General features: G+C 40.8%; 2 protein-coding genes across 3 annotated transcripts; one reads left to right on the top strand and one right to left on the bottom strand.

The window, feature by feature from the left end:
- The first annotated feature begins 55 nt into the window (after positions 1 to 55).
- On the top strand, positions 56 to 8,700 carry chadlb (chondroadherin-like b). The gene is made up of 11 exons (XM_067576404.1): positions 56 to 400; positions 2,338 to 2,514; positions 2,691 to 2,885; positions 3,010 to 3,165; positions 3,270 to 3,415; positions 3,997 to 4,278; positions 4,373 to 4,592; positions 5,932 to 6,205; positions 6,295 to 6,707; positions 6,853 to 7,019; positions 7,767 to 8,700. Exons 2-11 carry the CDS (start codon positions 2,338 to 2,340, stop codon positions 8,065 to 8,067), a joined length of 2,331 nt encoding a protein of 776 aa, XP_067432505.1. The 5' UTR covers positions 56 to 400; the 3' UTR covers positions 8,068 to 8,700.
- On the bottom strand, positions 8,623 to 22,943 carry l3mbtl2 (L3MBTL histone methyl-lysine binding protein 2). Of its 2 annotated transcripts, XM_067576402.1 has the most exons (18): positions 22,831 to 22,943; positions 21,651 to 22,095; positions 21,420 to 21,534; positions 21,188 to 21,321; positions 15,244 to 15,316; positions 14,913 to 14,992; positions 14,196 to 14,313; positions 13,604 to 13,738; positions 13,320 to 13,408; positions 12,673 to 12,919; positions 11,441 to 11,511; positions 10,787 to 10,891; positions 10,504 to 10,651; positions 10,301 to 10,383; positions 9,899 to 10,133; positions 9,731 to 9,796; positions 9,459 to 9,626; positions 8,623 to 9,377 (listed from the first exon to the last, which is right to left on the bottom strand). In XM_067576402.1, the coding sequence occupies exons 2-18, from the start codon at positions 21,999 to 22,001 to the stop codon at positions 9,163 to 9,165; spliced, it is 2,433 nt and encodes an 810-aa protein (XP_067432503.1). In that variant the 5' UTR covers positions 22,002 to 22,095; positions 22,831 to 22,943; the 3' UTR covers positions 8,623 to 9,162. The 2 variants fall into 2 exon arrangements, with proteins under 2 accessions (XP_067432503.1, XP_067432504.1); XM_067576403.1 differs by lacking the exons at positions 21,188 to 21,321; positions 21,420 to 21,534; positions 21,651 to 22,095; positions 22,831 to 22,943 and adding an exon at positions 17,428 to 17,846.
- Between the last annotated feature and the right edge of the window lie 305 nt (positions 22,944 to 23,248).

Raw genomic sequence — 23,248 nt, forward strand, 5'->3', positions numbered from 1 at the left:
CTTTAAACTTACATTTTCCTCACTGATGCTGCCACTTATGGTTTGTTACTGGTAGTTTTCAGAAAAGACAGCATCTTTGGTGAATATTTTTTTTAATCTGGAGATATTGTTGTAAATACTGGACCTGGAAGAGAAAAATAGTTAATGTTAAGTTTTTTGTTGGAGCTGTAACTCAGCTAACCTACAAGAAAACTGAGGTGGATCTACCAACTTTGGATTTTGGGTTGATCTATTCCTTTAACGGGTTTAGAGGAGGTGTGCTTCGGGGGGAGTGGCAGTGAATGAGGGGATAAACGAAGTTTGTTTTGGATGGGGGACAGCCGGGGGAAGAGCAGCACAGGGAGCAGAGACCGTGAGAGAGTCGGCGGCCAGTAACGAACAGCAGCAAGACGGAACTAAGGTGAGTCCTCTATGTGCGTAAAATGGATTTCCATCGACTGAAATGAACAAACGTTATGATTTCAAACATGTATTAATGTCTCGAGACTGTAAAAATGAAAGATCATTTGAACACTTACAAAATCAGACTCAAAGTTGAATGTCCAAATTGCTCAATTAATTATATAAATGAGCATTTCCAAAAGTTTCTTGAATTTCTGTTTACGCACAGGTTAACATTCATGTCGAAAAATATTTGTAAGAATTATTTCTGGTTGAAGTATTCAGAGCTGATGAGGGAGCACTTCTCTCACCGTCCCTGGCCAGGGGACACACATTTTTCAGGGGAAACACATTTTGGCACAACACCGGCAGAGACACTGTGCGTCTTTGTGCGCGGCCGGCGCGGCAGCTCCTCTGCGGTCTGGGCTGTGTTGATCCCCGGGGGGACGCGGACAAACAGTCCGGCCGGAGGAAATTCCTCCGTCTCTAGTTTCTTTGCCCCTTTCTGCTCAGGGCATCTTGGGAACAAAACAAATTATGCTGCTAAAACATCAAGACGTTTCATTTTGGCTACTGCACAGTCAGCTTGGGGTCCCTGCAACATAAATAGAGCTGAAGAGATTGATTCAAACTAGAGGCCAGTTTCTGGCAGTCTGAGGCAATAAAAAGACACTTTTTTTCTTGCATACCAAAATTTATGATGAAAGTTGACTCCAAATGTGCATAACAAATTCATTAATGAAATTTAACTGTGTTCTCTATGCTCTGATTGATGCAGTCATGGGACTCAGTCAGGTCCATCTCTGGCAGGATTTGGTGCAGCAGTTTTCACAGAAAGGTTTCAGGCATGGCACCATTTCACCGTGTCAACATTCTGAGACTCCAAATTTCAGAGTGTGGAGCTGTGGAGCTTTTCATGTCCATTCCTGCGGATCAAGACAGTTGATCCGACATGGGAATGTGGTTTTAAGGCATTCCAGTGAAGACTGGGGCTGCCCGATCTGACCAAAATGACACTAATCCCCCAAAAGTACAGAATGATGGAGATATTTTTTTTGTCAAACTGAGCTGCAGTAAGATAATGTAAAACAATGACACACAACTGTTGGAATACAGTAAAACATTTTCAGACTGTGATAGTAAAGTACAGTATATGTTGTAGGTACAGTACCAGTCAAAAGTATGGATACACCTTCCCATTCCCTTGAATGAGAAAGTGTGTCCAGACCTTTGAATGGTACTGTACATCTTCTAATACTCTGGAGGTCATATACCTTCACCAAACAGTAACAGGTTGCATCACAGGGTCTGTATATGAAATAGGGGCCCCTGCTTGTGTCTGAACTTGGAAAACTTCTTAAATTTTTGATATTACCTGCACAGGCACTAATTCTGTTTGAAATTAGATGCTTTAAACATTTATCTATATCCAAAACCCTGGCTCCTGGAGCCCTGGGATATCTAACTTAGATGAAGGGAACATGGCATCATGGTATCAAACAAGTGTAAGTTATTTGAAATAAGGTCTATTAATAAGAGACAGGCCAGCAGGTTTTTCACAAACTACAAAAAATAACTCTAAAGTTCTGAAGGAACATTTTAGATGCTGAAATCATTCATTCTTAATTTAAAAAAAAAAACAGTCATAGTAGATGTGAAACACTTAACAGTTTGTAGTAGATGTGAAAGTTTGCAGAGAGAAGTGAATGATGACTGTTGCTGTCTGTAGACGACACTACCACGCCTCTGAATGTCCACTAAGGGGCAAATAATCTTACCTCACTAAAGTGGTCCGATGTTGGTGACTTGTCCCTTCTAGATTTCATGGAAAAAGCATGAATACTTCTCTGGAAATATCTGATTTCAACCTTTTTCTTTACTGCAACATTGCTGACTGTCAATTGCCACCACACACAGTAGTGTGAATGAAGTAAACACTGTTATTTTCTGTCTCAGATGTACTCCCAGCACTGTCCAGACACCCTCTGGGTTGGGCTGCTCAGCCTGCTGCTCCTCTGCATCCCAGCAGCACACACAGCAAAATGTCCACAGCAGTGCGTCTGTGACCAGATCCAGCTCACTGTGACCTGCGTCAACAAGAACCTGACCCAAGTCCCTCCTACAGTGGATGAGGTTTCTTATTCACACACAAACCAATATTTATATAGTGTATCCCCTAGTGTGTAGAAACATTAGAAAAACATTTAAAAAAAAACAAACCATATTAAAGGATAATAACCTCTAGGTTAAACTCTTTTAGACAAATTATAATCCTTTTCCATCCAATATGTAATTAACTGTCTTCATAGATCACTGTGAAATTGGATCTTCGTGGAAACGACATCCAGGAACTTCCCACCGGGGCTTTCAAACACACTCCCTACCTGACTCACCTGTCGCTACAGCGCTGCAACATCCGCAGGGTGAAAGAGGGAGCTTTCCGTGGCCTCGGCCGCCTGGTCTTCCTCAACCTGGCCAACAACAACATTGAGATCCTCTACCAGGTGGTCACACACAAATTATGTTTCTCATTAGAATCCAAAAAAATCTCTCCATCTACTGTTCTGGTCAGACATTTTCAGTGCAGCAGGATAACAACTTTGCCTTCTTTGTGCTCTGTGAGTCCAGGAGTCTTTTGACGGTCTGTCCTCGTTGAAGCAGCTCATGATCGACCGTAACCGCGTGGAGGAGATCCAGCCTGGAGCTTTCTCTCAGCTCGGCTTCCTCAACCTGCTCTCCCTTACACACAACCAGCTGGTCTACATCCCCAACATGGCCTTCCAGGTACACACCCACACAAAATACCTGCAAACTGCAAACATGATTTAAAGAAATGCATCAGTGTCTCTGAGAATGTGAATACTACAGCCGGTCTCTTCTCCTTCCAGGGCTTGCAGAACATCAAGTGGCTTCGTCTCAGTCACAACTCTCTAAACTACCTGGACATTGAGGCCTTCGCTGGTCTGTTCACGCTCACTCGTCTAAGTCTGGACAACAACGAGCTGCAGTTCTTCCCCACTGAGACCATGACCAGGTATGCTTCTTAGTAAGCAGTGAGGTCTACATCTGTGGCTTATGAAGTATTGGCCAAATTAAAATTTTGACCCGATGATGGTGCTAGATCCAAAGTCAGGGGATCACAGAGTTTATTACAGTTCTGAGGGGGGCATGAATATTTGTACCAAATTTAATGGTAATCAATCCAGTAGTTGTTGAGACATTCCAATTAAAACCACAAATGTGGACCTCATGGTGGTGCTAGAGAGATAGGCGGGGGATCTCCAAAATCAATAGTATTCATCTGAACCAACTGATCCAAAGGAATGTACAAAATTCTGTGCCAATCCAGTGAAAACTTTGATCTGCTGGTGACACTTGAAGAAAAGTCAGAAAGTCAAAAGTCACCAAAGTCATTGAGCTTCATTCTCTGGGAACCATGAATGTCTGTACAATTTAATTTCAATCCGACCACCCAAACAACCGTCAACATTGCTAGTAAAACTCACAGTTGTCTGGTGTCTTGGAGGGAAGACACCTCTCTATATTAGTAATATTTACAAAAGAAACCTCAAATTTACATCCTGACTTTCCACACTTCTCCCTCTCGCTATCCAGACTCCCAGAGGTGACCCGTCTGGATCTGAGCTACAACCCCATGACTTACCTGGGGGAGGAAGCAGTGTCCATGGCCAAGCTGACCCACCTCTTCCTGGACCACATGTCCCTGCAGGACTTGGCCAACACAGCTGTATCAAAATGCCCCAGCCTCGCCCACCTGGACCTCAGCCACAACCAGCTGCGTGTCATCCAACCTTTCTCCGAAGGCTCCCCGAAGCTGGCACGCCTAAACCTGGGAGGGAACCCCATCTACTGCAACTGCTACCTGCGTCCGCTCAGGTACAGAAGACCTTTCTGGATTATGAACCGACCGCTTCCTGTCAACCACAGAGGACTAATCCTCACTTTGACCTTTGTTTTGACCTGCCTACAGGGAGTGGGCGATCCGTAGAAAGGTGAAGCTGATCGGGACTTGTGGAGGACCGGCCCATCTCTCTGGAGAGAATTTGGATGCTGTCTACCCTCAGGAGCTGCGTTGTCAGAGCCAAGAGGCCATGCTAAAGGCAGAGTTTGAGGAGGCAACCAGGATCACACCACCACCCACTGCAGAGCCGGAGAAAAAGGTCAAGTGTCCTGCTAACTGTGTCTGCGAGGTAAGTGAGTGGGGTGTATGCGGTGGACAAATTTTATTGGTTTAGTAGTTTTCACCAAAAGATTTTAACCTCTCGCACAAAATGTTATGTAGCTAGTATTTGCACTTTCTTTGAGTCTAAGTCTTTACTACTAGTGCCACTGTTACATTACACTTAGCATTTTCTGTTATCCACTTGTGGCCGCTGTTTAGCAAAAGTTACATACAATCACTTTAACTAACAGTTTTAAATCCTGGAAATATTTTCTGTTACCAATCACCACTGCAGATGATGGAAATACCTCCACACGGTGTCAAGTACTTTTCTCAGTTGGAAATAAAACAAAATGTAAAAGTCTTAATGTAACTTTTGAAAGTATGAATAACTTATTCCTCCTACAAATGAAAAGTTTACTTCATATTCAATAAAACACTCAATGCTGCTCAATTGCTCAATTCAATACACTCAGTTTTGCCGCTACATCCTTACTTGGTCTGCTAGTAGCTCATGGTGGCTAATTGTAGCTAACTTTAGATAGATATTGCTGTGTAACTGGCATTACTGATTCAGATAGCTGACTTTAAGACAATCCTCTACTTGTAATACTCGTATATTACTTTTTAAGCATTTACTATTATCACATAATCATTCCTTGTGATTAGTGGCTGCTGTGGAAAAGTTAAAGTCTTGCTTTAAGTTTGGTCAGTTTCCTGCTATGATTAATATTCCAGATTCTTTTACCACCATCACAAATATTTGTTCAGTTAAAAGTTTGCATGAACATATTCTTCACAAAATGTTTTGCAGCGTAGCATCAGTTTACTTTTATTTGAACATGCAAATGGCTAATAAAATGGGGAAAAGTTGTGGTGATGGGACAAAAAAGTCAAAGCACAGTTTACTTACATTTACTTAACATCTGTTCAAGGTGGAGCTTTTAATTCTTATGTAATGCTGGATAGTTTAATCAATAATAATGCATCATATTTCATTTGTTGCATTTTGTGAGTAAATCTGAATCTGCAGCGTAACCAGTAACATTTATCTGTTAGGTAAATGTGGTGCAATGTTCTCCTCTGAAGTAGAAGTATACACTTGTATATTTTTTAAGTGCTTTGGGGGCCTTTTGTGAGTTATTTTGGGGTACAATGAGTTAGAATGGCAACATAGTTCAATATTTTTCATATCTAAACATCATAATAAATCTATAGGTGTTTAGTTGGGGGCCCCAGACAGTATCTACCTTGCGTAATGGTAAAGCCCATCCCTGAATACAGTGTATGAGAGACAGTGGAAGAAAATATGATTTATGCTGGTAGAGTGTCTGTCCACTACACTCCCTTTACGTCCCTGTCTTCAGGCAGAGACACACCATTCCTCATGTGAGAACCGTGGTCACACCAAAGTACCACGGGGTTTCTCTTCAAACACGCGCCTCCTCGACCTGCGTGGCAACAACTTCCACTACATCCCTAGCAACAGCTTCCCCGGCGTCGCCCAGGTCGTGTCCCTGCATCTGCAGCGCTGCAAGATTGTGGAGGTGGAGGGTGGAGCTTTCAGTGGGATGAAGGGACTGATCTACCTGTACCTGTCGGAGAATGACCTCACTTCCCTCAGTCCTGATGCATTTAAAGGTCTTTTTTTTGTTGCGTTATTCTGAATGGCTTTATATGGTTACTGTTTAAACACCATTTCAGTCCAATGCATTGTGTTTAATTCACAGGGCTCCCTCAGCTGACTTACCTCCACCTTGAGAAGAACCGCTTCACCAGCTTCCCAAGAGGAGCCTTCAAGCTGCTGCCGGGCTTGCTGGCACTTCATTTGGAGAACAACTCTATCACCAAGCTTGAGCCGGACATCTTGAGCGGAGCTGAGGGCCTCAGAGCCCTCTACCTCACCGGGAATGCCATCGAGCACATGTCACCCCGGACTCTGGACCAGGCCAGTGACCTCGATACACTCCACCTGGGAGGAAACAAGCTGAAGGACTTGCCCTCCGAAGCACTGAGCAAGGCGGGGAACCTCAGAGACCTGAGGCTGTCTGGGAATCCAATTCGCTGGGTGGGGCCAAATGCTTTTCAATCTTTGGAGAGGTCACTGAAGGAGCTGTATCTGGATAACATGGGACTGGAGAAGGTGAGGGCTGTGGATGTGAGGCACTTCTGTGTTATCACTTTCTCTGCAAACCTTCACATTATTCTTTCTCTAACCTCCCCATTTAGTTATCAAATAGCAGTATTAGCCTTTCATCATTTTTCCTTTGTAATCCCTCACACTCTAGATGTCACAGAACTCCCTGGCAGGCCTGGGTCCAGGGTTGAGGAGTCTCTTTCTGGAGGGCAACCAACTGGAGGAGGTGCCTGACCTCCACCCACTCACCTCTTTGGAGGTCATCAACCTGGCCAACAACCCTCTGATGTGTGACTGCCCTCTGCTGCCTCTCCGCATGTAAGTCAAAATTCCTCACAACATTGCAAGAGCAGGCAGAAAGGATTGGGGTTTGACTAGCAGTTGATTTTTTAAGAGACTGATTTTTTTTCTTTTTTGGGAAATATGCTTATTCACTTTCTTGTTCAGTCATTGATAAAACTTGCCTGGCATCTTCACCACGACAACAAGATTTCAGAAAGTCACTGCTCCCAGCAAATAGTCCCCCACATAACCCCCTGGAAAACCACAGCCTGTTGTTGTTACACTTTGGTTTTTGTACGGATTAAACAAACAAGATAAAAAGCGTTAATTAGTGAGCTTTAGAGGTGCTGGTATGTAGATTTTGTCACCATCTGACAGAGCCGTGCTAGCTGTTTCACCCATTTCCAGTCTTAATACTAAGACTGCTGGCTGTAGTTTCATTTTTATTGTACAGAGATGAGTGATCTTCTCATCAAACTCAGAAAAAAAGCGCATTTCCCAAAGTAAGAAAAGCAGCTCCTTAACGCAGGCTGAAGCAAATTTTACCCCTAAAATAATGTTTTTGCCAATCTGATTAGTTTTAAGGCCCATACTGGAATATACTGGTTAAAGTAGTAATAAATCAGTAATAAATCTAAAAAAAGTATAGTGGGAAAACTTGATTACACTCCAGTCTGACATGTAGCTACATCCTTGTTATATTTTAGCTGATAACTGCCCAGGTGCTGAGTAAACCATCTAAAAGTGTTAAGTTTTAAAATTTGGTCTTTTTTCTTCACCTAGGTGGATTGAGAAAGTCAACCTGAAGGTACGAGCCACCTGTGCCAACCCACCTGAGCTGAGGGGTCGCAAGGTAAAAGACGTCCATGTTTTCAAGGCCTGTCCCGGAGGTGAGAGCCTCCCCTCTACCCCTACTGTCACCTCGAAGCCGGCCAAGGCGCCCAAGGCAACAAAACCCAAACCAATGCACCTCAACGCCCTTCGGCAGGTCAAAATGCTCAAAGCCAAATCAAAACTTCGCAAGAGTCCAAACATGAAACCAGCAGCCACCAGGAGAACCACCAAGAGACGCAGCATGGCTTGAACATGCTGTGTTTGGAGATTGGTCGGGTTTCTGTACTGATGTTTTTGATACAACTTCCTGTAAACAGGCGACTGTTGAAGGTTTTGAAAGTTAACCATGGATTGAATGCTCTGCTTGTAAAAACTATAACCTCTGCCAGCTATGAAAGCTGTAGCTGCTGAGGGTTAGTCTTCAATCACACCATCAATCACAACAGCCTGTTCTTTGCAGTATTTCCTCTTTGCTGTCTGATAAATACAGGGTTGAAAACATCAAAAGATTATTTTTTTTAAATCCAGGAAGCCTCGACTGAGCATAAATGCTCTTTTGTCAGCACTGCCTTGCTTCACATTCATAGCATTAGATACACATTCCCACTTAAGATTGTGTTGGTTCAAACTTTGAGCTCCTGAGCAGCTGTTGAAAGGAGGCAAATGAAATGAATGTCAACAAGTCAAATGCAACACTGCTGTTACTTACTTAAAAATGATAATCTTTGGCTTCATGCTAGTAATCCTTAACCACTACACAACTGCACAATGTACTGAAATCACTGAATTTCAAGTCCCAACAGCATTAAATCAGTCACAGTATTTTTTATGAGTGCATATTTACAAAAAACACATCTGGATATAAAACAGGAAAAATAAATCTTTACAACAAACATTTGTCTGCCATGTCATTAAATCTCGATGAAGAAACACTCAAGACATTTTGAGCCACATTTAACAGATTTGTTCGACTTAATTATACACAGTTCAACTCAACTAAACAAGTCAAAAGCAATCACATCTGCACAAATGACATTAGTCTGTTGAGGAACTTAATTAGAAAAGGAGGTAGCTTCAAAACTGGCTATAGTGTATCTTGTGAACCATATGCGTTCATGATTTTAGGGTATATAAAGTAATTAAACCACCAGACTTTAAAAGGTGCACTGGCTCTCTCTGGATGTTGCTCAATATGTTCCAGCCTGCTTTTGATGGTCTTATTTTGGTCTTTTTCAGTGTTTCCTTTCGGTCCCTTCATTGCCACATAGACTTCACATTACTCCATCATGGAGTCATCCCAGTTTCTTTACTTCTCCTCTTCATTCTTTGAACAGACGTACTTGTGTCATGTCTCCAATCCTTCAGCCTCTCCTGTCGTGTCCTGCTCGGTATTGCTATCCAACATTTCATCCATGGCACTGTCATCTCTTCGGCTTCCCTCCTTCCCTACCTTCTCTTGCTTGATCTTAGCCAGAGAGACTTGTCGAGTGTTATCTGGAGGACCATTTGGGATCTCCATCTCCATCTCTACCTCCTCCACTTTCACCTGCACTGCAAAGACTGAAGAGACAGAATTCAGTCAGCAAATGAACATGTCAACATACAAGTGAACAGCATGTTGTACAAGTTTTGTCCACTTACTCTCCTGTTCCTCTGGCTCATTTTTGAGCTGGATGAGGGGCACCTCTGGTTGAGGCCTGAGGCCTACCAGCCCCGGAGGACTGTTACTACCAATGACCTTAGGGTGCTGACCATCATCATCTTTGTTTTGGTCATGAGAGAGCAGTCTCTTCTTTGCATTCTTCTTCTCTTAATGAAGCAAAACAAGTGAAGGAATATTTTTAACAATCAGAAAACACTAAATTTGATGTGGCAAAACACAAACTCCATGTAGATTTCTAGTCAAAACTTACTCTTTTTCCCGTACATATGTGGCTTGCATGTCTTGTTCCGTGCTGTCTGGTTTTCGGTTGCATCAACTTGAACACAGCAAAATACCCATCAGTTTGATACACAGTCAAAAACATTGACACTCACTTTTCATAGCAGTAGGCGGTATTTCTATTAAATTAGCTGCTTACCAAGTCCAGGGGGCGACTGGAGCTGGTAGCCTGCAAGCTCGCACCAGCCAACAGGGTAGATGTCTGGGGACTGGTAGTCGACCCACTGGTCAAACTCATCCTCCCAGCCGTCAAAGTGGATAAGCAGCAGTCGACCCACGCAGCGTTTCACGGTGGCCACACACACCAGGCGCGGCTCCATGAGGTCCACTGCCTCCAGCTTCAAATTGGGGGAGAAGTTATGACCTGGGTAGTCCTGAAGAAAATCACACACTGCATGTTCATGTGCTGTTTGATAAAGTTTGTACAAAATTTAAGTTAAGAGTTTACACCCCTAATATCTGGACGTAAACATTTACTCATATGTTCAAGTTGATTTCAAATGCTGCACTATATTTGGTTCCTTTTAGGTTTCTGTCTTACAGTGTTGAACAGGTGTACTGGTGCAGGTTTAGCTTTGGTCTCCTTCAGGTATTTGTCCCAGGAGAAGGTCTTGGAGTCATAACCTGCCAGGTAAACATCAGTAAGTATTTTCATTGACAGTATACTGTGAGTGTGAGCTGAATTAGAGACTGAATAAAGCAGAGTGTGTGACAAATACACCACACAGGCATGTTTATATTTACCTTGAGGTACCGTGAGAGGGATCTTGCTCTTTTTACAGAAGTTTATGGGTAGGATGGCATGAGAGGAGGCATGGTAACAAAACCAGTCAGAGCCGTTGTTGGATATGGTGCCATCAATACCAACCATCAGATAGCCATCTAACAGCACCTGTGAGGTGTGAAAGGTGACAGAGTGAGAGACATAGAAGAAACAGAGAGAGAGAAAAAAAACAATGTAAGAAGTAGTGTGTTAAGACTGGATCCAACTAGGGGATTTTTACATGACCTGCCATGTCCTCTTTACCTTGTGCACAGTGGCCACACAGATGGTCCCCATATTTAGTGGGTCAATGGCCTCCAGCTTCATTCCTTCCTCAAAGAACCCCCCCTCCATGTAGACGATCCTGGGCTGTAGATCACACAGTGGTGGTCAAGAGTCGTGCTAAAGCAGTGTAGTGGTTTTATTTTTGCAGAATACTGGCTACGATCATATAACATAGTGAAGAGACAATAAAAAACTAAATAAAATCACAGAGACTAGTATTTGTGATTTTGAAACAGAGCCAAAGTATAGCGTTGAGAATGTTTCTATTGTTTCTCTATCTGTTGTTTCTACTTCTTTTAACATACACATTTAGTTCTTGGCTAAACTAACAAGAGTTACATGCTAATATAATGTTTACTGGTTATTCATTTAACCACATCACAATCGTTTTAAACTTACCAAACCATTGGCTTTTGGTGTTTAGATTGAAGCACATATAAACTTAATATCATCACTGCTAAGGTTTGTTAAAAGACAAACTGCAGTGCTATCAAGTATGGATAAATGCTAGTAGCTCCACCAATGTCTTTTATTACTTTAGTAAAAGTAAAAGTTACAATATAAAGCAGCTGTCTACTTTTGTGAATTGAATTCATTTGATAACTTGTCTCTTAGGCATTAACATTTCCTTACCTTTTTAAAGAGCTGGAACGGACTGTCAGAGTTACCCTTAAAACCACCGGCAGCAGATTCCGCACTGCTTACTATAACAAAAAGGCAAAACCTTCATTTTTATTGGCATATAAAAAATACTTAAAAGTTAAAAGCTTTAGTTCAGACATGTGCAAAATGAATCCAGTCAATTCCAAGTATTCCTGTACCTGAGGGAAGAAACTAACTCTTTCATCCACAAGCCACAGCAAATGGCAGATAACAAATAGCACAGATCTAGTTTCAACTATTTTAATCACTGCTTGTGATTTTTAGAATACTTTAACCACATATAATACCTGTCAAGGTAGGAGGGAGATTGGACAGCGTGAACACAATTGACCTAAATAAACCAGTGTGTTTGGTGATTTTTTTGTCCTCCTTCTATTTCTTCTTTAAAACAAAACCTTTAACCCAACCAGCTGGTCTGGACTGTACAGAGGCCCCTGGGGGTCATTTGATGTCTGGCATGGGAATCTGTGTGATCGTGTTTGCTAAACCAAGCGAACAGATGAAACTCCGGCTTCTGGGAAAGGCATCTGCCATTCAGTATAAATAAAGACGAAGAATTATAATTTACAACTGGTGTTAAAAATAATGAAAAAACAGTAATATCCCATATGCTGTACTCAATAGACTGAAAACAAGCGAGTTTCAGCATATTAGCCATTGCACAATTCCTTTATTTAATACGTCAAAACACATCCACTGGCTTGTACTTTATCACATAGAAATTATGCATTAACAATCAAATAGGACCTGCAGTGTCTAATTTATACACAACTATGAGTGGTTGTTCCCATTTAATCAATCCGTTCACAGATTTCCACATCAATATTTTTTTCTACTAAATGTTCTGTAGGTCTGACACTATTCTTTTCTTCTTGACTACAGCTTTGGGTCCTAAATTGTAACCAGTAGAGGTCTAGTCACCGCCCTCCCCCAGTGTTTAACACTGACTGATCAGCTGGTTTGTACCCTTCCCCACATCAGCGTGAATTCCCTTTATGTATTTTAATTGTTATACAATATTCAGTTAGTTTCTAAGACACTGAACATGAACTGCAACATCCCTGGTTCAACAAGGGACCTTTGTTGCATCTCTTTTTACCTAATTTCCTGTCATCTCTACTTTCCACTACCAAATAAAGGCAAAAATGCTCCAAAAAGGTCTTCAATAAAACTAAAAACAAAAAACTAAATCCTATACTTACCAGGTGCTTTAATGTCATGACCCACTTTGCTGGACCAGCCAATTGGGTGCAGGAGGGGGCTCGCCATGTGGCACCAGAAATCAGAGATGACATTCTCAGGGGAGTCGCTTTGGTCTAGATACACCAGCCGCAGACGGCCACCAATAATGGAGTCTATGATGGCCACGCGGGTCCGGCTCACATATTTGGGGTCCACCACCTCCACACGCATGCCTATTCTGAAAGAGTGCTTCATGTTCTCTGCCAACTAGGAAGAGGACAGAAGGAGGGCGGCACCAGGACACAGATGTTGAATTTGTGATGAATGAAGTCAGTAAAATTAAGCCATTCATCATATTGAATGCTTCACATGTACAGCTCTGGTTAGCATTTATCAGCTGTTCTTAAGTATATTCTAAAAAACAAACACTCACCAAAAACTTATACTGTATATTTTTCTACTTCAGAAGCTCAGATTACCAAAACTTCTAACTTCTAAAAATCTTTTTAAAAAATTGACATTACATAGCAATGAGAAACTGATAGAAATAGTTTTCTTCTGTTTCCAGCTTTGAACCTGATATAAAGAGATTCAAAGAAGAGCTCAGAAATGTAGAAGAGGGGAGAATGAGACTGTCATCTTTATTAAACGTCATCAGCAGTTTTACCTTCAGGTAGAAGTCAACAGGTAGCGTGTGGGCGCCCACCAACTTTTTCATCAGATACTCCTTCCAGTCTGGGATGTTCTGATTCACATCTACAAACACACAATTTGTCAAATTAAAAAATATCCTTTTGCTAATATATCTGATCACAACATATTTCAATTGATCATATTTACCTTCTTATTGCCATATTCTACTGACCCGTTTGAGGAACCATTATCGTTTAGCCTGAATTGATTTTAATAACTTTTTTACCCCTTTATCTGAATATGATCGTGAATCCTCACCTTGTGGAGGCACCAGCAGCTTGCTCGTCATGGCGCACCATCCAATCGGGTTCAGCTCTCCTGAAACGAGGCTACACCAGAAATCACGGCTGCTGTCGTGCTCGAAGCCTTCATACCTCAACAGGGCTTTGTATCCTGGAGACGAGGAAGAAGAGGAGGGAAAGACTTAAGTTGCTGTTGATGCTACTGTTTTGCCAAAATGTGCTTTTTGTTTAAGATCAGATATTGGGTAACAGAACTGGATTATGAAGCAGTTTCTTCTGATGAAGAGTTACCTGCACTTTTAATTAACATAACATTGGTTATCTATTGAAAGCCTTTACCACAGCTTATTCAAAGGTGATCTGAAAAAGATTAGTGTCCAGGTACTCCTTGTATCCAGTATTAGTTTTACCCAACTAACATTTTTGTATCATGTTATGATTATTTGAGCGTCTAGGAGATGCTAGCAGTGCTTTAGCCCTTTATTCTTAACATGTATTAAGAATAAGAAAATAAATGTGACAACTAGAAAACTTCATGATCATGAAGCTGACGGTTCAATGGAGTAACAGCCTGCTAAAACAAACACTGACAGACCAGATGTACACACCTGCGACCTGGATGACAGTAGCGATCCAGTAAACTTTACTGGGTAGGACAGCGTTAGTATTCAAGACCTCCACCTTCATTCCTACTGCGATGTCGTCCCACTGGGCACACAGGGGAGCCTGTAGAGTGAGGAAGTCAGATGTTTTCTTACAGATCATTAGATATTTTCCAAAAGTTATTGCCAGCATAGCTGATTTCTAGTGTTAAACTGTTTCGTTTGCACATAATGTTCCTTTGCGTAAATATCAGGTGTTGCCATTTCCACCTTCAGTATGATGGATGTTCTTCAAACTACAGCTACATAAACAGCATATAAATCTTCATTTTCATTGTCACATCTTAGTGTTCAGTTTTCTTCTTAATTAACATGACAATCAAACTGTTTTCTTTAACTACTGACAAACTTGGGTCACCTCACATTCATGAGCTGAAGCCACTATCCAGCCATAAATAACACTGTGGGGAAAAAAACTAACAACTTTTTACAGTTACTGCTATTCTGGTTGGTATGGTTGGACATGTGACACTGTGTGTGAAACAATGTGAGCCACTACTCTATTTAATGTCATCACACTGAGCATGTTGCGCCTGTGATGTGTGCAAGCATGAACGTTTACATAAGCCCACATAATGATCCTTCCACCAACATTAGTTTACCAACGTTTGTCATCTGTGAGTGAAAAACTGTTTCTTATCACACATCGCAGAGAGGACTCACATGTCTGAAGCAGGAGACAGATGCAGCCAGAGATGTTTCCTTATCCAAGTATTCGCCCCACTCAAAGCCCACAGCAGATGCTACAGAAGAGAGGAATCACACAGCTACAATTAAAGTCTGTGTATGAACACTGTACACAGTTTCTATAGTTACCAGAGAGGAAGCAATATCTTAAAAATGTGTGTGAGAAGCACTTTGTAACTTTGAGTTTTGATGGTGATAAATGTTGAGACAAATTTAATATGACATCAACTTTTGTAATGAAATAAAGTGATTTTGATCGTGTGTGTGTGTGTGTGTGTGTGTGTGTGTGTGTGGTCAGTGGCCTCACCATCTAGTCCTACTGGGGCTGGAGGGGCTTTGTGCACCTTGTTCGCTACTGTGCCTTTTTTTGAGGGTCTTCCCTGAAGAGAGAGGAGCACAAAGAAAAGACTTAATACAACAAGCAAGTTGAAGCACAACTAGCCATCTATTTTGCTCATAAATGTTGGCAACAGGAATGAGTCATTATAACATAAAGTGCTGTCAAAGGTGAAAACATTTTGGGAGTTTGACAAAATTGAAATGTAATGAGAGACGTGGCACCCAAATCACCTGTCTGCAGTAGATAGCTCTCTGCATGCAAATGCTTTGATATAAAGTTGATGCAGTAGTCACAGGTAGGTCACAGCATTGTTGTTAAAGTGAAAATGAGTAGCAGTGGCAGCAATAAAACTGGTAAAACAGATTGAACATTTGACAAAAATCAAACTCTTGGACTAATGTCATCACCAGGAAACATCTCTTCAAACAAAACTATAGAAAGAAACATCTGACAAATACAGTTTTTTTTTTCCTTTATTGAATATATGGCAGTTTTCAGTTTTTCCAGTAAGACTTCCAGTCTTAATATATAAGAGACATACAAAACACACACACACACAGGAATTACAGCTACACTTACAACGTTGGCTGCAACTAATAATTGTTTTCATTATTGATTATTTTGCTTAATCATTCCTCCTGTTCATACTGACCATTAGAAGATCTCTTTCAAACATGCTTACGATGTAAGTGATGGGCAACAAAATCCACTGTCCTTGTTTTGAGCTATCTGAAGATAATATGAGGCTTCACTTGTCTGAGTTAGTCTTCAGTCTTTTTAGTACAAAATTCCCTCTTTGTGTCTCTATGGTCAGTGATTTCCTGTTCAGCTGCAGAGGAAGTATAGTAATAAAAAGAGGGAATTTGGCACTAAAAAGACCATAACTGTGAAAGATATTGACTTGATTTGACTAATTTGGATGACTGAAGCATCATATACACTTCAAATAAACTTCCAAGTACATTTTGCACAGAAGGAGGACTGTGGATTTTGTCCCCCATCCCTTACATTGAGAGTGCATTATGAGGGGATTTCTTAATGGTCAATATAAACAGATGGAATGATTACGCCAAGAAAAACATGTGTCAATGTTTATTTGGCCATCTGATTGTTGTTTTAGGTCAGACTTGTGAACCTATCCTTTAATTAATTTATCATTTGGTCTGTAAAATGTCCGAATATGGCAAAAATCACCCAACAAATCTTCTCAGAGTCAAAGTTTATGTTTTCAAATTGCAAAACTCAAAGACATCCAATTTAGGATCATAAAAGCCAAAAGCCAGCAAATATTCATATTTCAGAAGTAGGAACCAAGGATGTTCTTCTAATTTTTGCAAACAAACAATTAATCAATCCCAAATATTTTTTTGAACAATTAATTTTCCGTCTACCAATTAAAGTGATCAATCATTTCAGCTCAAGTTTGAACACTCCTTAGTTTTTGCACTATTTAGGCTACAAATGATATACTTAACTTACAAATTTCATAAAAGTTCAAATAAATATTCAGGAAAAAAGGAGGGAACCATAATCTTAATATGCTGCCCTGATCTGATCACATATTGATCTTGTTTCAGCAGGTTCAGTTAAAGACTCCCTCCATACATGTATTAAGACATATATACATACTCTTCTTGGAACAGTAATATGTGTCTGGTGGTTTTTCCACAAAAAAGTATAATTACCACTTTAAATCAAATGACATTTACTTTTTCTCCATTAAAAATTCCAGACTTTATAAATATGCAAGTATATTAATCTCAGAAGCTTTCCTGCTGGACACAGCATGTCTCCTGCTTCACTGTCTGTTCTCAGTGTTTGTGCACTGGAGGCTTCAAGTTTCCACATCACACTTGTGTAAATTGAATGTTGGACCAGAATTGGCTCCAAACTAGTTGTGATGTCACAAATCCTTCTCGTAGGCCCACCCCTTAAAATACATTTTTCAGTGAACACAGATTAACTTTCCACTTTCATCAGATGAATGTGAAAATGTCCATCTAATGTCACACTCTGTACATACATCATCCTGCACAGTGAAGCTCAAACATCCAATTAGGGGAACAAGAGGATCAACACATTTCTGCCTTATTCGGGGTAAGAGTTACCATGTAGGTCACGTCTTCAGGTATCGAAGTGCTGTCCACTTACCAGTGGATCCAGGTAAATGACCGACGATGTGGGGTCACCTGTGTGTCTGAACAGGGTGGGGACGGCGGTGGTCTTAAGATGCCGGGCCTGTCGGGTCGGCTGGTCCGGGCTGCTGTAGTAGTCGTCGGGCTGAAAATGCTTCTGGCAGACGAACAGCTTGTTGAGGGTGTGGAGCGGCGTGTTTACATCCATGTTCAGTGCAAACAGCCACTGCCTCAGTCTCTCCGGGTCCCCGAGTGGGAGCCGGTGAAAGACGAGGTTCGGACGTTTTAAGTTGCAGCATGTTTCAACGCAGCACTTGTGAACCATTTCAGCTGTTTTAATGCAAAACCAGTGGAAATGTCCCTCAAATTAAAGCGTGAGAGGAGCCTCTCAGGTCGGAGCGCCTTATATCTTTTCTACCCGCATTCCACGAAGACCCGCCCCTACTCTGCCTCTGATTGGCTCTGATCCTTATATTCTTACACTAACCCAGCCAATCTCACTCCTCGTACGTAAACCTAACCAATCCAGTCAACGAAAGCAGCGAGCACTAGCCAATCAGATGCAGAGGAGGGCGGGTCTTCGTGGATTGCGGGTGGGGGAAAAAAGTAAGGCGGTCGGACCGAAGATTTCAAGCACGGCGCGGTCAGCCTCTTCTTCTCTTTCTGCAATGGTGGCAGCTTTTTGTCAGACACTGCCAATATATGGGCATAATTATACATTATTTAAACACAATTAAACGCCCAAAGTATAAAATACATTTAAGACACTCAGCAGCAACGTCCTTTTGTGTACTTAGTAGAAAGAAATTCCGGTGTTCAACCGTATTTGGTGACCCATCAGTGCCCTGCAGTGCTGGAGATGAGACCCGTGCTCAGATCCTTCACTTAGGTAAAAGTATCTGATATATTAAATGCATTTAACAAAGTAGATAATTAATACTGATGTGCACAAGTAGCATGCTAATATATCGGTCACAGCCCGATTTTCTGCAAAATTAGTACTTTTACTTTAGTACTTTAAGTAAATTTAGCTGGTAATACGTTCATACTTTTACTTAAGTATGATCTTAATGCAGGTATTTTTACATAGTAGTATAGATACTTTTACCTTAATAAAGCATCTGAGTACTTCTTCCAACACTGCGGGTCATAAAATCTGATGGGTCACCAAATATGGTGTAACACCGGAACAAAAAATTCCCCAAGACACATTTCATGTAAGGTTGTGTTTTGGTTAAATCTGTAAATTTAAGTTTCAAGTTTCTTTCTTGTTAAATCTCATTACACAAGTATAAGTGAGTAAAAACACTGTCTCCTCGACAATGCAGTAAGGGAAAAAAAAGAAATATTTAAAATAGTAAGACCTATGGTAATAGATAAGAGTATAAGCAACAAGACAAGTATAAAACATGAGTGTATGTGTGTATCTAAAGTGTAGTGTGTGTAAAAGTCTATATAATGATGTACAAGATATCAAAGGATTGTCCATTTGATGGAACAGTGCAGCTATAAAACATTAGGAATCTTGGGTTTGAAAATCACTTGGTGGTAAATATCATCTTGCTAAAACTTGAGCTGCAGATAGACAGAAAACCAATCAGCAACTACTTTGATAATCAATAGTTTAAATCATTTTTCAAGTAAAAAGATTGTGAGGATTTGCTGCCTTTCTTCATGTCATGTGATTAGGACAAAAGAAACAATGTGATTGACCTTGGGCTTTAGTTGATTGTGATGGTATTTTCACTATTTTCTGACATTTTATAGACCTAACTATTAATTCATTAATTGCAAAAATAATAGACAGATTAATCAATTATGAAAATAATTGTTAGGTGCAGCCCTAAACCTGACTTTTATGAGTCCCTAGTATGAGTCCAAAAACACAAGATCCTACAATTCCCATAATGCAGCTCATCAGTGTTTTTCATTAGACCCTCCCCATCTGGTCATCCTCATTTCAATCTCAACGTCCCTCACTTGGTAACTCAGGCTTTCTCTTGTTAATTTAAAGTTTAAGATACAATTTAGATAACTCTGATGACATCACAACTTTGGAAACCTGCCTCCAGACCCACTGAAAACATTATATGAGTTTTCACAGGCTGCATACTACTCTTCATGATGAGCAAACTGAACTTGATGTGTAAAAATCGCTGGAGTGCCACATTTAAGGGTTAAGAATTCAAAGAGTATTTTTTTGTGGTTTAATCACTACACACAGACCTGTAAAAATCTTAAAACCTATCACACTGAAACAATGTGCATAGATTAATGGCGTCTGATAATCCCTCTTTTTTTTTAAAACAATTGATTAAGCAACAATCCCAAAAAAACGAAACCCGCAAGAATATTTTAATACTGATTCTTTTTAGCACTGAAACAAGAAGTTAAAGCCACATCCCCTTAAAGCCTTAATAATAATCTTTTCACACTGTTTCACATTTCTCCTTTTTGTCTACTGTATGTGCTCTCACCTGTGTAGCAAGAAAATGCTGTGCTGACTTAGATTGCTTTAAAAACTCAAGCCTCGGCGTGCAGCTAAAACATCAATATGAAGCAGGTGGAAAAGCTTTTGTTGTACTGATATAGGTCCAAAATATGCTGTCACTTCATCAGATACATATTATAGATTTGCTGATGGAGTCTGTGAAAGGAAGAGTGGGTTAAGGCCGCTTACAAAAGCAAAGGTCTTAAGCACTCCAAGCTGGCTGAATAGAAGTTCTGCCCGATATAAGAGGGATGCAGAGGCTTTGTAGCAGCCTCGACAATCTACCCTCCGAGAGAAACATGAACAGAAGTGGCAGTGGTGCTAGTAGTAAAGAGTCTGTGGCTCAGGAGGATGAGCAGGAGATGGAGACTAGTCAAGTCAATTTTATTTATATAGCGCCTAATCACAACAGAAGTTATCTAAGAACTAAAGAACAGCTGGATGAAGACCAGCAATGAGAGGTAGCAGGAACAAAAACCTGCCACTTCCCATCACTAACATAATGTCTGCATAGCGAAAGCAGCATTTTAGCTGAGCAGCAGCACCCCATACGCTACCACTGTGGTTACATGTGTACAAAATAGACTTGAAGCGTAAACTTCAGGTTGCAGTTTCATGTGTGTATAGCATGACTGAAATGTGAGCTATTACATTGACTGTGTAGACAGTTGTATTGAGAGGCATATCTGCACCATAAGGCACGCGTAAATGGACAAGCGACAAGGCTTCAGTGATCCCCAACTAATGACATCGTTGTTGGTCTACAAGCAATAGTGGAGGTACAACAGGTTGTGTTATATATGTTGTTATATGAGATTTTCACAAGTTATAGAACTGGAAAACAATACTAACTCTGCATTACTAACACTTATAATTAACTTACTGTCTGATACAACAGTAACATGACTGGCAGGCAGAGCTGACAAAAAGACACCCTACAGACATTTTTGTCAGAAAACCTCTTGTCACATATTGAGTAAGGTTACCAGTGCGTCAAACTCCCAATAAGTTAGTCTAATTTCTTAATTAAGTGATTCAATGAACAACTGCCGCATTAGTGCTACCCAGTGGTCAGCAGTACTGTGATTGTACTGGCCAGCTCTCTGTGTTTAACTGAACAAATAAATGAAGCAGTATGTTGTTGTAAAAACAGGCACATTTTCCTGGTATGAAAATACAGTTTAACATTGTGAGGTGTAATATATAAAATGATAAAAGCTTTTTGAGAGAAAAATATTTTCTACTTTAGAAAAATACCCATGCGAGCAGCAACACTCTTTCTCACCTGCAGACGTGCCAGTATGGAGGACTTCTTGGAGTTGGATGAATAGGAGCGTGAGCAGGATGTACTGCAGAAACGCTTGGTCTTCGAAAAGAAGCTGCTACTACTGCCGGTGGTGCCACACATCTCACACACCACTGTAAAAAAAAAAAAAAAAAAAAAAGAAATTAGAATTTTTTTACAAAGAATCCATTTTTTGCTCTCAAAACATGTTCTCTCATCTGCTGATTTGCACCTCGTTCTTCTTTGGGGTTTCCCGACAGCTTCACCCCTTCTCCCGGTAGATGTTCTTCGTCACCTCCTGCATCCGTATCATCAAACTGTAAGGGCGCCATTTCATTGTATTCTGCCTGTGAAGGGTAAAAATCAAAAAGTTAAACTCTCAGACAGACTTGATTTTGATTGTTTAAAGGCCTCTCTTTCTCTCTATAGAGACTGTTCCTGATCTACAACAATAACTACTCACAGAAATGTTACGCTCTCTTGGCTCAGCTGCAATACCCCGGCGTTGTATAGCAGGCAGGCAGTTAGTACAACCATCTCCGTTGCAGGAGGAGCAGTGAGGACGGACAAACACTGTGGGAGCGGCTCCCGGCCTCAGCTTCAGAGTCCCCGTGGGTGGTTTGGGCTCAAAGTACTCCTTGCCAAAGTGCTCGCTGCAGAGGTGGGAGTTGGGTGTGGCGAGCCACTGGCTGCGGGTGCGCTGGACCTGCTTCTCCCATTTGTGAAACTCCTCAGGGTCTTTGGGGAATCTAAACAATGTCACACCATCTTCAGCAGTTTTGCCACATCCATAGGCCACACAGTGGTACGGCATCCTGTCTTCCACAGAGTGCCACCGAGTCTGAAGCAAGATCTACACCCCAAACATCCTCTCTTCTTTTAAGCAGTAAGGTGTTGTTCTATGAGCTCTGCAGAGGGAAGTGGTGATTGTATGTTACAACCTGCAGACAATTTTCTAATTGTGCTACAGAAAATACATTTATACTAAAGGTAGGTAAGCTCAATTTCTAGACACAAGGGATGAAAAACAGTTGGTAAACAGGGGCAGACACGGGTAGAGCAGAATGACAGGTGATATAATATCTGTGCTGCTTCTTGGTCTGAATGCTTACAGTTAAATGATACAGTCAGTTCGAGTTGAGAAAAATTAACAATATATAGGCCTCTATCTGCACAGCCAGTGTATTCATATCAGAAAAAATAGTTTCTCTAAATGTTCTCATGTATAAACATTATATTACAATATATTGTTTTATTATTCATACTCAATTGATTAGTTAAAAATGTTAATATGTGCTGTTGTCAGTTATATTAAGCCCTAAACACACAGACCTCTACCTCTACAAACCAGAAATATTTGGTAAAGTGAGCACAGAGTTAACCCAAAAAGCACAGTAATATACAACTTACATTGATTTTTGCTTTTATACCAACTGTTGAGTAAATTGTTACAGCTAACCGGTTTATCACCAAGTCAAAACATAAACACAAACGTGGCTAACTCACATGCTATCGTTACTTACAGTATATTACAACCTAACTGCTAATGCTGCTAATGGCACGTATCCAACTCTATGACAGCAGTTCGCTTATTAATAGTTTAATTTACTATTTACAGAGGATAATAATATTTAGATACTCACTGAAGTATTTCAACAACTACAAAGCTACTTGGTTAAGTTGTTCAGCTGTTTCTTCTTGGTTCCCCGGTACAGTATTGTGGTCACCTACCTTGAACGTCATAGCGGTTACTTCTTCCGCACGGAATTATGGGAGTTGGAGTTTTAGCAGACTTGGAAAGGGATCACCAATCAGTCATCCCATCCTCTTGATCAAAAATAATTACGTTTACAGGTTTAAGAGCGTTAAAATGTTTTCTACAACTTAGCCACTAATGAATAAAGTAGAATTTAGCAATAATAGTACCAATTGTAGTTTTATTGGTGTAGAGCAGTGGTTCCCAACCTTTTTGGCCTGTGACCCCTTAAAATAAGGCGAAGTCTACTTGGGAACCCTTGTCACACATTGCAGTGTCTACTAGTTAAGTTACCGATTATTGTC

Source organism: Thunnus thynnus, chromosome 20, assembly GCF_963924715.1.
Source record: "Thunnus thynnus chromosome 20, fThuThy2.1, whole genome shotgun sequence".
NCBI lineage: Eukaryota > Metazoa > Chordata > Actinopteri > Scombriformes > Scombridae > Thunnus > Thunnus thynnus.

Excerpts from the sequence above, each read along its gene's own strand:
- chadlb (XM_067576404.1), top strand. The coding sequence starts at position 2,338 with ATGTACTCCCAGCACTGTCCAGACACCCTCTGGGTTGGGCTGCTCAGC. Across the intron at positions 4,279-4,372 it reads TGCTACCTGCGTCCGCTCAG|GGAGTGGGCGATCCGTAGAA; the intron begins GTACAGAAGACC and ends ACCTGCCTACAG. Across the intron at positions 7,020-7,766 it reads CCTCTGCTGCCTCTCCGCAT|GTGGATTGAGAAAGTCAACC; the intron begins GTAAGTCAAAAT and ends TTCTTCACCTAG.
- l3mbtl2 (XM_067576402.1), bottom strand. The coding sequence starts at position 22,001 with ATGCCGTACCACTGTGTGGCCTATGGATGTGGCAAAACTGCTGAAGAT. Across the intron at positions 21,535-21,650 it reads CAAGAGAGCGTAACATTTCT|GCAGAATACAATGAAATGGC; the intron begins GTGAGTAGTTAT and ends TACCCTTCACAG. Across the intron at positions 13,409-13,603 it reads GCTGCTGGTGCCTCCACAAG|ATGTGAATCAGAACATCCCA; the intron begins GTGAGGATTCAC and ends GTGTGTTTGTAG.